General features: G+C 35.7%; 1 protein-coding gene across 5 annotated transcripts in view; it reads right to left on the reverse strand.

Moving 5' to 3' along the window:
* Positions 1-15,971, reverse strand: part of LOC113052972 (anion exchange protein 3-like) — a 69,299-nt gene that overhangs the window by 21,663 nt on the left and 31,665 nt on the right. For 4 of the 5 annotated variants that reach the window (XM_026217528.1, XM_026217525.1, XM_026217527.1 and 1 more), the window contains exons 4-6: positions 11,584-11,831; positions 9,635-9,810; positions 8,173-8,393 (exon numbers count right to left, since the gene is read on the reverse strand). In XM_026217528.1, coding sequence (XP_026073313.1) covers positions 8,173-8,393; positions 9,635-9,810; positions 11,584-11,831 — 645 coding nt within the window. Of the gene's footprint in view, positions 1-3,299; positions 4,208-8,172; positions 8,394-9,634; positions 9,811-11,583; positions 11,832-15,971 lie in introns of those variants that run through there. The other variant, XM_026217529.1, reaches the window with a different exon arrangement.

Consider the following 15,971-nt stretch of genomic DNA (forward strand, 5'->3'; position numbering starts at 1 on the left):
TTGGGATAAATGAAGGGGTGTATTATGTGAAACCCTCTTTCCAGCTGTTCTGAGTGCCAAGTAAAAGGTTGGGGCTCTCCAAGGGTTGAGGCCTTCCAGGACGCCCAAGGCCTCAGCTGGTTTGTGTTGTCCCAGTATCCCGGGGATGTTCGGTTAACAACTACATTTTTTACCCTTTCTTTCCTAGCCTTGGTCATGCATCCATTTCCCCCAACCCACCCCCACATAAAAACAAGGCTCTGCTGATTTTGAAGTGCACATACTGGTGCTCGGCTGTTTCCCTGGGCTAGAGCGCTAACAATATGGTGGCCGTGCCTTTTGGCTGTACTCTGGTTGTGCTTTTCATGGCAAGACAGCAAAAATCCTAGAGGAGACCAAAACAATCAAGTTTTCATCAAAACATCACAGGACGAACCCAACTCAGGCCGCAAACGTATTTAATGCACAAAAGTGTTGACTTTAAATCTCAATTCAAGCATTCGATCTGTCCTCCCTTACTTTGTTAGCTTTACCTTTTGAACATTGGGACACCTCCAAACATTCTCTCAAAATGGTTCAGTGACAGAGAAATACATTGAATGCAATCGAAAAAAAATATTTTCAAATGTTTATATTTGAACAATTCTATCTACAAAATACAAAGATACATAATTTTTCATTTCATTTAAAATAAAAATATAAAATTAAATTTTATTTATTTTAATATTATTATATAGCACACCACGGTATAATGAGCACACTCATGCCCTAAAGAGTGCAGCCCGAAAAATGGAGCACAGCTGAACGAAAACAAAACTAAAAGGTAGTTCGTATTGCACAGAGAGAAAGTAATTCTACCAATACAATTTATGACAGTGTTTGTATGTAGCTGAAAGAAACAAGACAAGCGAGACCGAGAGATAAGATGTAAACTGATCTCTGCAAGACTGTCTGTCTGCTCTTCACATAGACATTTCCTTGAGGGACTGTAGAGAGAACCAAAGACAAAGACCCCGAGGGAAACTCACTAGTAAACAGTCTACACAAAGACAAAAGCATCATGCCTGAGGGCTTTACTGTTTTTATTTTTTAAGTATGTTTATTAACGAAAATCAGTGATTAAACCCTGACTGGTAACTGGAATGTTTCAGACCCAGTGTGTTTTATATAAGAAGCAAAAAAGTTTCTCCAAAAAAGTAACATTTGGTTATTATTTACTCATGCTGAAAACCTGCATGACATTCTTTCTTCTGTAAAACACAAAAAGAGAATGGATAATGTACTGGTTGCTTTTTTCCATGTAACTACAATGAATGAGGCACATTCAAGTTTGAAAAACAAACATAAACCATGATCTTAATCTGGCTTCTTTTGGAACAATTTTATCTAGTCTTTGTGTCATAATTTGGAAGTCAGTCAACATTAACTTTTAACTCAACTATTCACTCAATTAATGATTGATTTAGCCCATGGCATGGCAGATATAAGAAAAATGAACAATGCAAATATCAAAATGACATTAAAATGACAAAAAAATCTGGGTGTTATATTAGACAGCAACTTGTCATTTGAAAATAATATTTCCCATGTTACAAAAACTGCATTCTTCCATCTTAGAAACATTGCCAAGCTACGAAACATGTTATCTGTTTCTGATGCAGAAAAGCTAGTTCATGCATTCATGACCTCTAGACTGGACTATTGTAATGCACTTCTAGGTGGTTGTCCTGCTTCGTCAATAAACAAGCTACAGGTAGTCCAAAATGCAGCAGCTAGAGTCCTTACCAGGTCAAGAAAATATGATCATATTACCCCAATTCTCTGCACTGGCTACCTATTAAGTTCCGTATCAGTTACAAATTATCATTACTTACCTATAAGGCCCTAAATGGTTTAGCTCCTGCGTACCTAACTAGTCTTCTACCACGCTACAACCCATCACGCTTCCAAAGGTCACAAAACGCTGGACTTTTGGTCGTTCCTAGGATAGCAAAGTCCTCTAAAGGAGGTTGAGCTTTTTCACATTAGGCTCCCAAACTCTAGAATAGCCTTTCTGATAATGTTCGGGGATCAGACACACTCTCTCTGTTTAAATCTAGATTAAAAACCCAAGCTTTCGCCAAGCATTCAAATAATACATCTCATAATTTGTGACTGCAGTTGTATCTGATCAAATGTGCATTCTTATTCTTTAGCTTGGGTTAAACTAATTAATTTTACTTTGTTGGAACAGCAGCTACGCTAATGATGTCTCTATTTTGTTTCTATGTTTTGCCACGGGAAACCAGGATTTCCACAAGCTCCAGTCTGGATCCAGAACACCTGAGAAGAGATGATGCTGACCCCTCAGAGGACCCCAGATGATGCTTACCCTGAAACAACATACAGAACTAACAAATATTGCTACAAGTGTGATATTTGCTGTTAATAATGTTTATCATCTGTTTGACTACGTCTCCAATTGATTTTATGCATATAAATTGATAGTCAACACTGATAAGCTACTACAAAATATTGTTATTATTTTTTGTAGAGTTGCTTTGCAATGATTTGTATCGTAAAAAGCGCTATACAAATAAACTTGAATTGAAAATTTAATTGCATTGAATCTTCTGTCTGCAACACATCAGATTCAACAAACAACTACTGTGCAGCGTAAAGACAAGACCATTCCAAAAAAATATATATATATTATATATATATATATATACTATAATTTACACAAAAAAAGGCAAAATGAATTGCAGTAGAACAAACCTTTTATGTGTGAATAAAGTTACTGTGTATATGACTCTGCCCTGAGATGCATGTGTGTGTGTAGAGGTTTGGCAGCACATGTATGTGTCAACAGGATGGGATGTGGTACTTCATAATCCATTCTCTCAAACATGCCACATCACCGGAGGCCATGATATGTTTCATATCAACAAACTGTTTGCGAGGACTCAGCTTGACATTAATTAGCTTGTATTTCCCAACAGGATCAATAAAACAAATTCCCAGCTATCAATTTCCAATGCGAACAAAATCTATAGAGGGTGGAGTGCACTTTTACAATGTCACAACTGCAGTCATGTGAACGGAAAATCCTACTGGATTTAATCAAAAGTCGCTTGATAGACATTCTAGAACAGAGACGTACATTGAGGCTTTTTGTCATTTATAAACCTAAACTATTGTCAAAGACAGACAATGGCAAAAGTCTGTCGAAAAATGAAGTGTGAAGCAAAGTGGAGGTCACTATGACATTTGCAAAAACTAAGGTGGAAAATATTACCCCTCATCACACTGCCAATTTTTTTAACTACATTCACACTTACGGATCGGTTCGACTTGGGAGCCCAGCTGTGAGTGGATGGACTCCAGAAGGTCATAATCATCGAAATCCAGCACAAACTCCTCAAAGTCCTCAAAGCTGTCCACTGCGAAGCTCCCCAGAGGGTTTTCCTGATCCCCATAACACCCCTTTCCAGTCTCTGCATCAGAGCCGCCGCTCGTGTCCTCCTCCTTCCCCACATCTGTCATCTCCACACCTTGTACCTCCGGATCATCCAGGATGCAACCCTCTTCCGCGCAGCTATTTTGTACTTTTCCCCGTCAATAATGTAGAGCTCAAAAAACTGATGCAAAATTAGTTTTTACTACATCCCAGTCCGATCTTCAGAGTGGGATTCAGAAGTGGATCCTGGAAGCAAGAATTTCTACAAGTATGGAATGACCATGAATCAAGGGATTCATCTGGTTTGCAATTCAATTTGTCCAAGAATGGGATGGAAAAGAAGAAGAGCTCCCTTAATCCGTAGAGAGTTTGTAAAATCCACCTGGCCGCCTGATGAGAAAATGGTGTCTGGCCTCAGGCTTCCCAAACAGATAAGCAGTAGGTCTGTGAGACGTGTCCGCCTGTACGCAAGCAGAGGAAATGTTGACACAACTGAACTACTTTTGAAGACTCGCACTAATCCGTTGGCTGTCTCTGTGATTTCCATGACGTTGTCGATTGATCCGGCAGCTGCATGCCCGACAGAGATGCCATCCTCGGATGGTTTTTCCCTCACCAGGTCCGAAGCTGGTTACACCACCCTATCAGAACAGCACAGGTGAATACCTCCATCCGAAACAACAGCAGTGCCGAAGAAGTGCACAACATGATGCCACACATTACACAGCGCTGTCTCCACATGACCAATCTCCATGGAAACCACAGCTGTTTCTAGAACTCGGCCCAGTCTCATTTTCAAGCGGTTACCTGCCCGGTGATGAGCCAGTTGCAGTCCAGATGCATCCAATAGCCTATATCCGGACATTTACAAGATTATTACATACTATGCATATCTGAAAAACATTGCATTGCTCAGAGGTTGCTCTTTTATAGAGATATAAGGGAGACCTCAATTATGTTTCATTTAGAAATTAACTTTGACTTAGATGTTTCTCCTAAAATTCATTAGAAGAGGCAAAAATTAACTAAAGTGTAAGATGAAAAAAAAAAAAAAAAAGCTCAGATAGTTTGATTTTGGGAGAATTTAATAAGAAGTGTTGAGCTCATGTGAAAATCTCTAACTCGGGAAAAAATAAATAAATAAAATCTCCATTTGCTCTCTGTTTAAACTTATAAGTAACACTGACCATATTTCCAAAATACATCATTTTGTTTTATTCACTGTAATTGCAATCAAATTCTTGCCTAGACAAACAACTGAGACTGAAAGAGACCTCATTTGTGGTTTTTCAACAATGAACAAACTTATACATCCAAAATATAAATAGGAGAAACTATTATGGTTTTGAGACCTAACTCCAAAAATTAGTAAACTCATACATTTTAAAAATATGATGCATTTATTGAACACATGTTCCATAAACATAAAAAAAAAATATCATACGTAAATTACCCCTGTGATTGCACTGTAATCACATTACTGTCTGCGGAAAACAAAAGAGATATGAAAAATAGCCCTTTGTTGTTACGCAACAATTAATGAACAAACTCATTCTGAAAGGGGGGTGGGGGTCGTGTTCAAAAAATTAATTAGAAACTGAATCCTGTGGATTACACAAGTGAGTATTCTGATATTTCACCTAAATCCCCTGTAAAGGTGTCACATATACTTTATGAAATCACTGGCTTGATGAGATAAGAGAGGTTTGTAGCAAGCTTGTGTAATTAAGGGCTTAAATTCAATGGCCTGTTCCACTGTGGCAGCCTCATTTGTAATTTTCTGTGATACAGCAGTCAATGCTTTCTCTTTTCTAAAAGCAGGAAGAGCTGCAGGCGGGTCTTTGGGAAGAATAATCAATTGCAACAGTGAGGTTAATTATAACCAGGGGGATCTCATCCACGGAGCTGCTGCAGCCCTCATATAAAAGCACTCTGCTGGACTCTGCCAGCCTTCATTCAGGCCAGAGTATGGACTATTTAGCCATGTTAGCTGCACTGTACATCACATAGAGTAAACAGTGGGATCATTCATGAAATGAGCCTGTATCGGTGCGCCACATGGATATATCTATGCTGCCTTCAAAATCCAACCTGATGCGGGCAAGTTAGTTTTATTAAGATTAAATAATTTAACAATGATTATATAATGAAGTACTGAATAATTTAACTAGTAACATAACTATACTTACACTGTATAGTATACATAACATTATACTATAGTAACATTAAAGATCAATCAAAAGAACATTTCATTCATAATGCTAAAATAAATAAAGCAAACATATAAGAAAATATTATGATTTTGAATGTTCTACAAGGTGCCTAATAGTAAAAAAAGACCAATTCACTAAACTTGTGAGGATCATCTGGCTCAAAGACATTCCCATGGCTTGACAAATCACAACCCTGCTTCTAGGAAATCATAGTCATGTGCAGTACATCTTCAAGAATCTGCCTTTCCATAAATAGGGTGTCTTAATCTTATATTTTAAAAGATTAATAAAAAAAAATTTAATTTGTCTTTTAGCAAAGGTCAGTGACATGAAATGCCTAACCTTTATAAAATAATCTATTGCCCAATTCTTTAGGTCAACGTAAATATTATATGAGCTGTTTTATTTTCTATTTCGTTTCCAGTTATTTATTGCTGCAACCATGTGTATCTCAATATGTCTACATACAGTATAAATCTCAGATTTAATAATAAAAAAATATTCATTAAACGTAAAAAAAATACATCAAATTTTTAACACATTTTCACGTTTTAGTTTTCATTTTTAGTTTTTTTTTTATGTCTATACAGTTTTTATCATAGCTAAATGAAATCACAAATGTGGTTTTAGTTTTAGGCTGAAGTTCTTGATGCCCAATTATGATTTTTGTGGACCATTTCCAATTTTTTTTTTTCTTCTAATGAGCAGATTACATATACCCATTTCCAATATCTGCATTTACACTGAACACTTGGTGAAACAACCCAGGGTAGACGTACTGATATGTTGCAATTATAGTGATCTATAACAAGGGTGTCCAATCCTGTTCCTGCAGGGCCAACGTCCTGCAGCGTTTAGCTCCATGCGGTTCCAACACTTGTTCCCAGGAAGTTTCTAGTAAATCTTGAAGACCTTAATTAGCTCATTCAGATGTATTTAATTAGCATTGGAGCTACCTCTACAGATCAGTGGCCCTGCAGGAACAGGTTGGGACACCGCTGATCTATAATAACCCTGATTCGTTCTAAAGTCATGAACAGTATTTTTAAAGCTTTGGTAACCGGGATGAAAAGTTTTCCACTTCTATGGACAGACATTTGATATTACCTTCCTGATCTCAAATAACATTTCTCCCAACCAAAAAAACATGAGATTTGTATTTATAATACTTAAAAACAAAATAATGGGACACCAGAGTATACTCTATTCACAGAAAGTGCCAATTAGTCTCCTGCTAAGGTTTTTAATGAAGTGGTGGTATTCTTGGGCTGTCATAACATGTAATCAGTTGAGCTTATCATTAATGTAAAAACAACGAGAAACACTCTGGTGTACGGCACAGACCCAGTGATCCTGACCACATCTGAACATCTTGAACTGCCGAAAAGGGAGGAGAGGACAGGCCGAGTGCTGACCACGGCCAGCCAATGATCCTGTTGTTCTGCTTTTCACCAAAACACATTTATAAATATGGACATGAATACCCCAGCGCCCCCAAACGTACTACAGAGCTTGCCAATGCAGACTTCTAAGTCCACTAAACAAACACTCCCTGTCATCACTCCTCCCCTCTGAAGCTTAATGAGCATACGGAGGGGCCACGTGCTTTGTGCTTGTAAAGATCAAGTTAAACCTTCGGCCTGAGACTTGTTCTTTGGTGTGGCTCCAATGACACATGAAATCAAACACGCTTGTCTAATTTAGTTTGAGTTACAGCACTGATTTCAATGAAGATCCAATGGCCACGATAACATGCACGTTGTCTGCTTTAATCCTTGTTTTAATCATGGCTATACACAATGAAAACTCAAATCAGTAAGTCCACTGATTTTTGAGACAAGGGACAAAATACTAAAGAGCAGGACTGAAGGTTTACCAGAATGCAGGGGGGGAAATTATAGATACAAATTTTAATAAGAACATAAAAATGTGCTTTCTTAAATAAGTCCTGTCCTAAAGAAGATTCATGATTATAATAAATAAATAAATATAAAAAAGGTCAAGACCCTGAAACAAAGCTTCCTTGCTTAAACTAATCATCTGTGAAAGGTTTATGCTCACCACACTGCAAAAAAAATAAAAAAGGATTTTAATGACGGTGTATGTTTAGAAAAGATGTTAAAACCTCTTTTCAAAAAATGGTTAGCTCTATTATATGTTACTTTATTTAATTTGTTTGTAATTGTAATACATTTTAGGAATTTTTTGATATTTTTACTGTAAAAAATAAAAAGTCAGGATAAAAAGAACAAGCTATTTTGATTTATGATTAAAAAAATGATTAGAATCCTGCAAATAAAGATAATGTAAGTAAACGACAACTTTGGATATAGTCTGTAATCATTTAACTTTGATCAAATAAAATATGAAAGAATATGAAATTGTGCATTGGAATATTACAGTGATCATATCTGATAACTGGAAAAATGTCAAAAACAATAGTAGGTTAAACAGAGGAGATGTTTTGTCTCAAGTCTCAGATATCAGTGAATATTAGCGTCCTGTTATTTTCAAGTCTCTTTCAGAATTGACTTTGCTTACTTTTCATGTCATCCAGGTCAGCGCTGGCTAGCATCTGAGCCTCCGCCTCGTCTGTAGGTACTTTCTGGTACACCGCGGTTTCTATGGCTGTCATGCTGCCTATACAGATGCGTTCTCGTAGGTCATAGCTGGTCCGTTGGGCTCCAGCCAGCCGGTGGACGGGCTTCCTGCGAAACCAGCCTCGTGTTGTCATACTGGCAGGTTCTGGAGATGGGCTAAACCTGTGAAAAGAGACCTACAACTGAGTATTGCTTTAAAAACAATGTTTTTTAACCCATTTTGTGTTCATTGTTATTAGTATGACGGCATTAACAGAGTTGCATTGCTAACAAAGTGAAAGATGGACATGGTTCTAAGTGGCTATATTAAGCAAAATGCTGATGAAAAATAAAAACACACACAAAAGTGGTGGTGACAAAGTTTAAAAAGAGCACCTTATTAAATGATTTAGCCTGAGAATGAGCTACAGAGTTAAATTTCATCTGCAGGCCCTGGACAAAAAACCCTTGTTATTCAGCTCATGTAGTTAATAGAAATTATACACCATAAGAAATTTGATAAAAAAAAAAAAAAGACAGACAATACATTCAAGTGCCTCATAATTCAAAGTTACAGCCCTGCAAAAAAAATTAAATAAAATAAATAAATAAATAAAATTAAAATTAAATAAAATAAATAATATTGTAAGTTAAATAATATATTTATATGCGCTGCAAGAAGCCAGTTAGCCAGCAGAGGGCAATAAAATACAACTTTTCAAGTTCACTCCTTTGGTTTTCACAGTATCACATTGTATTAAAAAGGTTGCATGTACTTGCCATTGAAAGCACATCTAAAGGTGACTGCTGTGAATTGACCATTCAGATGAACCACTTGAAAACCAAAGAGCAAGATGTTTCTTACAATAATATTTTTTATGTACTGCAGTATCTAACATTTACTTAATAAAGGACCATTCTGTGTCTAATCAACCAAATTTTAGCTTACTTCCACTACTTGTTTGATTTATTTATTCTAAATTATGATCACAAGCAAAATATTTTACAATATCAATATCAAAACAATAACTTCTATCACAAAATATCTTCATTTGGAATGATGTGACTGAGTAAATTATGCAATTGTAATGTTTCCTTGGTCATACTTTTTATTAAGGTCCAATTCTCTCTATTAACTATCTATGAACTATGAGTTTTTGTTACAATAAACACTTAATTTGGTGTTTATTAGTAGTTAGTAAGGTAGCTGTTCAGATTCTGGGTAGGATTAAGGGCTCTAAATATGGTCATGCAGAATAAGGCATTAATATGTGCTTTATAAATAAAGGCTAGTAATAGGCATGCTAGTTAATAGTGAGAATTGGTTCTTAAAATAAAATGTTAAAGTATCTTCTTCAAGCAACCCGTAAACGTGTTTTCAGGTCTTTAAGGTATAGACCCATCCTCACTTATTAGCCACATACCTGTTAGAAACCTCTTCCTCCTCTCCTCCATCCGGGCGTCCTGGTGTTTCCTCCTGCTCCTCCATTCCAGCGTGGCTGGGTGGCGTCTCCTCACTGCTCGTGGGTCTCTCGCTCTCCATATGGAAGCTGGTGAGAGGGAGATCAGCCGCCAGATCCTCCTCACTCCCCAAACTGAGCTGTGAGATCACAACACCTGTCAGCATCTCTCCATTATCCCATCCCATCGCTCACACAGTTATCCCGACAGAGAGTGGTGCAGAAAGAAACTGTACTGTATAGAGCGTATACTTCTATGCACACGAAACGGAATGCAATGACAAATATTTCAAGCAACTCTACTCTACACTGTTGTCACATGATCTCATTACGGTGTGTATTTTTGTTGCATTTACTATTCTTTGTTTTGGTAAATTATTGACACTGTCCTTTTTCTGTTGTTACTTATACTATGTCATGTATCTCTGTTTCCAATACATAATTGTACCTTGATATGCAACTGCAATCATGTCTATCCCCGGACTGGGCAAATATCTACTCTCCACTTAAAGCTGCAGTCGGTAACTTTTGACGCTCTAGCGGTTAATAAACAGAACTGCTTGCGTCTTGCGGAGGAACATCGTAGCTGGAACTACTTCTCTCTGTTTATGTCTACGAAGAATCACAAAGGTACTGGGTTACTCCGCCCCGGTACCCCCGAAGCAATCTAAAATAGTCCGAATATAAACACTTATTATAGGTGCACCCTAGTGATTCAGGACAAGCTAAAAACACGGTTTGGAAAATGGATTCATGGTGTACTCGTTTATTATATAAATTTTTCTACATTTTGAACACAAACAAAGTTAATGACCGCAGCTCTGATTGGTTGTTTCTTACCGGGAGCGATGGAGTTTCTGCAAATGGCAATAGGAGCACTGGGAGGAGCCAGAGGAGCTTGATTTTTTCACAGATTATCTGTCTCATATTCTACTGTCAGGACATAATGACAGCTTTAACAAATATGTAAAATATATATTTTTACAAAAGTTACCTACTGCAGCTTTAATTTAATTAAGTGCTTTTGAAATGACAGTTTATGATTATGTAAATCGACTGTCTATTGGGTTACTACTGTTGTACAGCATCCTTGAGCTTAGGAAAGGTGCTATATAGATTAAACATATTATTATTATTATTATTATTATTATGGTTGTTAGAAATTGCATGCTTAATTTGACATCCTGTAAATATGGTTATTTTATTGTACAAAGTGCAATAGAATGGGTGCACAATCAATCATTCTAAATATACATATAAAATATTTGTTGTTAGAATGTTAGAGTTAAGGGACTATTGCAATGTAATATGTTCAGATGAGTAATGTGTGATGAGTGATCTAGCCTGTCTTTTTATTTTATTATTTTCATTTTTAATTTAGTGATTTTACCAGCTACTTTTAAAGGGCAAGCAATCAGTTTAAACTCATTTTTGGCATATAATGTTCAATTGCACAAAGCCTACATACTGTAGATAAATTCACTAAATTTGGTTCCATTGCCTCCAAACCACATTTTGTTTGGAGGACAACTATTTTGTAAATAAAACATTTAAATGAATTTACATGTTAATTACAATTATTATTTTAAAGATATTTTTTCTTTTCTTTTTTTTTATCATTTTTATTGTATTTTTTGGGTTTAAAAAAAATCAAATGATCGACAGATTGAAAACTAATTTGTTAACTTTTGATAGTCCAACTGCAAAAAAAAAAATTGCATTCAACATTTTTCCACTGCATTTTTCACACTTGGAATGGAAGGTTTAGTCAAGTGCACTGCATTTTAGCACACAATATACCGAGTATTAGGTCACACATTTGTCAATATCAGCTCATCTCAGTATTATAAAGTCACATACATAATGCATTTTGCAAAATTTGTAGTATGTTAACTTAGGAAACCTCACGTTACCTGTGGCAGCTCTTCAGATGGCTCAGTAGGTGTGGCTGCTTGGCACTGTCCCTCTGTCTCAGACTCCGCCTCCTCCTCGTCCACCTCATGAATAGTGGGTGTGACATCTGACGGAGGCATGGACGTCTTCTTTTTCTTCCTCTTTTTCTTTCTCCTGCGGTCCATACTGAGCACCCTCTTGCGGAAACGCTGCGGGGGGAGGTGGGTGGACAGGGGGTGGTGGGTGTGGTGGAACGTATGCCGGTGATCTATGCATAGAGAGAGAGAGAGAGAGAGATTAAAAGCCTGTTCACTTAAACCATAACCATAAAATTTTACTAATCATTCTAATTCTGTGAGAATAGTGAAATATATTTTACAACTTTAAAGATTACGCCACAGATGAATGATATTCTCGAAATCACTTTTTTTTTTCCAGCTGAACAATTGGAAGCCAATCAGAATCCATTTGAATGTAAAGAACTTGAGCATTTAAAGCAACAGACAAAACTATGCACATGTTTATATATAGAATGTTACTCTCCAGTAGGGGTTGAACGACAAGTGATTTTTTAAAGTCGACTTTTTTGTGATGAAAGTTGAGTTGAAGTCAACTAGTTGCTAATGATCGTTATTAATGAAAAAGTCTGGAGCTGTAAAAAACACCAGTGCACAGCTATGGCATATGACATAGTGCTGCATACATGGTTATTGCTCCTATAACAGCTCATTTTTATCAGTTCTTCTGTCTTTGGGTCGTTATATTTCTCACAGATTTCTGCTCGTTTTAAATCAGAAAGAGATAAAGTAGCAAAGTAAAGATTACATTCAATGGAAGCTTGACCATTGTAGTCGACTAGTCGACCTATCGATTAGTCGCTGCAACCCCTACTCTCCAGTGGTGTAGACAATAATATTGTTATCATTCTTGGTTTGAACGGCCTTAAGTAAAGGATGACTGTGGACTCGTACAAGAATCTAGAACAGCTATGTAGGAAATGGGTTAGCTGGGACAACATCAATTACACAGTTCATCACCACTATACAAACATATTTGACCCGAGAATGGCAACCACTGATCAGATCATCAATAAGAAACAGGTATAGCAGAGAGCTGTGTAATTAGCAATGATAAAGTCTTTTAAAAGGTCACAGATAATAAACATGCCATAGTTGTAACATGTATGGTCTTTGTGTCTTGTTGTTTGACCCATATATATATATATATATATTAGGGCTGTCAAATGATTAAAATCTTTAATCAAATTAATCAGAATTTTCAGTGGATTAATCAGGATTAATCACTATTTGCAATTACACCTAAATCCTAACCATTTTTTTTTTTCTGAAATGCATACCAAACGATAAATAACAGGACACAGATACATAATTTTCATGTATTGATTCATCAATATGTGGTTCTTTTTTTCTGAATTTCAAAAGTTTAACATTTACTTAGATCAAATTTACCTGAGCACTATATCAAACCATGCCATTTAACTACAGACAGTGTAAGAGTTTTAGGTGAACCAGTGTTTAAATATAGCCACATATCTATGAAATTATGCATAGAGAAACTCGAAAGAATGAACTCAGAAACACAAACATGTGCCCTCTGCACTCTGGGAACTCTTGTTTTTGGGAGGTGTTCATTTGCTCTGCCACAATTCTTTAGGATCGATATTTTCACGTTCTTAAGGCTTCAAGTGCCAGTAAAACCAAGTAAAAATGCATATGCTTTTTCAAACAGCTGTAATTTTCGCTGCATTGCATGTATGCGTTCTGCACATGCGAAGTGTGAAACACAGGACGCTATAACAGGAAGAAGCTCCAGCGTATCACCAAAGTCGTCTCTGTTTATCGAGCTTGGTATGAATGTATTTAAGAGTAACTGGGGTAAAACCGTAAGCTTCTTCTGTGTTTTTGTCGCAGCGCTCGCCGCTGTTTTTTACTATCTTGAGAATTCAGAGATCGACGAGACTTTCCTGACCTGAATAATTTGTCACACTGCGCATGCGTGAAACGCGTTAAAAAATTTGACGTAATTGACAACAAACAACTAATTAACGTCGTTAACGTGCTATTTTTGACAGCCCTAATATATATAGCGCGTTATATATATATATATATATATATATATATATATATATATATATATATATATATATATATTGCATAAAAATATTAAGAATTCATCACATGAATAGATGATATTTTGAAATATATTAAAACAGAAAACAGTTTTAACTGTAATAATAGTTCGTAATATTACCTTTTTGCTAATCAAATAGATGCAGACTTGGTAAACAAAAGAGACTTCTTTCAAGATCCTTTGACTAACGAAAAAAAAAATATAATAATAATAATAAAATGTATTTAATTGAAAAAAAAATAAATAAGAACTTATTTGAAATGGGACATTTACATATAAAACTGCAAGCAGATGGTTGAAGAGAAGGGGTTGAAAAATATGACGGATTTGTGTTATCAACCGAAATGGAAAGTCACATCAGAGGTGTTTTTGGAATAACACTGAAGAATTGTGCACAATAAGATTGTGAAGCGTGTGAACTTCATGCTGACTGTATGAGTAGTTTTAGCCACACAGAGATGTTAACGTGTGATTTTTCCTGCAGCAGCTCTGTGTTCAGGTTGCCTCTTACACCTCCTTACACCTCCCACTACTGTCGCCGCATGTGGATGGAAATGTGGGCCTTGATCTATCCAGGTTCGTAAAGCGACTGGCACAGACACAGCCCCACAGGAGGCCAGGGAATGTGAGAGAGCCATTAAAAGTCTTGGTAACACTTTAGAATAAGGTTCCATTAGTTAATGTTAGTTAACTACTTTCGTTAACATGAACTAAGCAAGAACAATCCTTCTACAGCATTTATAAGTCTTAGTTCATGTTAATGTCAACATTTACTAATGCATTATTTTAAAAAAAAGTTGTGCTTGTTAACATTAGTTAATGCACTGTGAATTACCATTTACTAACAATGAATAACTGTATTTTCATTAACTAACATTAACAAAGATGAATAAACACAGTAATAAATGTATTATTCATTGTTTGTTCATGTTAATTAATACATTAACTAACATTAACTAATGGAACCTTATTCTAAAGTGTTACCGAAATCTTGTCTGTACTTCTGAGGCTCCTTCCACAGAATTACATTTCTGGACATGGAGTCTTTCAACCAGACATTTTGAAAACAACTTTTAATAAAGTATGCATTGAATGGCCGTATCTTTGACCTCATTTACACCTCTTACTAACATTTGTCTCTGGGAATTCAGTCAGGTTAGCACTAAATGCAGCTCTAAACACTGATTTTTGTCAAAACTGATTGGTTCTCTTGGAGTGTGCGATCTGTCATGTGACAGATGGGTTTTGTTCAACTATGCTTAGATTCAAAGAAAATGGAGCGTGAAAATAGATATCAGATCAATCAAAATTCAATCAAAATATTTTGAAGCCATTTTCCCTCAGTTTCAGCATTGGTGCAGAAACTGATTTTGTTGTTATGGCAGAGCAGATCCAAAGCGTTGTGTGACCGGATCACTAAAATTGCATTTGAAGGACGTCAGAAATGCATCAATTGCATTTAAAATATGAATACTAATGTTTCAAAACATGGGCTAAAAATAATCAGAAAAATACTAGAAATATTGGTGCTACAGAGTTATTTTAGTATTATTATATACTATTACAGCATCTATTTGTATTTTGAGTTACCATTTACTTTTATATTTAAATTTTAATTGTAGTTTAAGTTTTACTGGTTTTGTTGTGCTTGTGTCACTTTTATTTTTTAAGTGTTTTAAGCCTTTATTATTTTTAAGCATTTTATTCATTTTTGCATTTAGGTTTTTTATCTCATCTTTATATTTCATTTTCATTTCAATTAACAAAAGCTTTTTTTATTTTCTGTCTTTTATTTATATCTTTGAAATCACAAACCAACATGAAATGAAGATTTTTTTATTTTTATTATTATTATTACTATTGTTATTACTATTATTACCACTACTACTGCAGCTACTACTACCATTAATTGTTAATATTAATACTAAATAATATATGTATATTACTAATAATCTATTATTTTACATGACTAATTTACATTATTGCCATTATTTATAATAATGTTAATGTAAATGAAAATAATAAATTACAAAAATCAGTATAAATACAAATTTATAATACTACAATTATTGTTATTAGGGGCCAAGCACCGAAGGTGCGTAGGCACCTATTGTTTTCGTTGGCGTTATTATTATTCTTCTTCTTCTTCTTCTTCTTCTTCTTCCGCCGCAAGTCTATGGCAGCCCATAGAACCGATTGCGGGAAAGTTGTATAATTTGGCACACTGATAGAGGACAGTCCCAACATTAACTATAGC

Source organism: Carassius auratus, chromosome 34 (genome assembly GCF_003368295.1).
Source record: "Carassius auratus strain Wakin chromosome 34, ASM336829v1, whole genome shotgun sequence".
Taxonomy (NCBI): domain Eukaryota; kingdom Metazoa; phylum Chordata; class Actinopteri; order Cypriniformes; family Cyprinidae; genus Carassius; species Carassius auratus.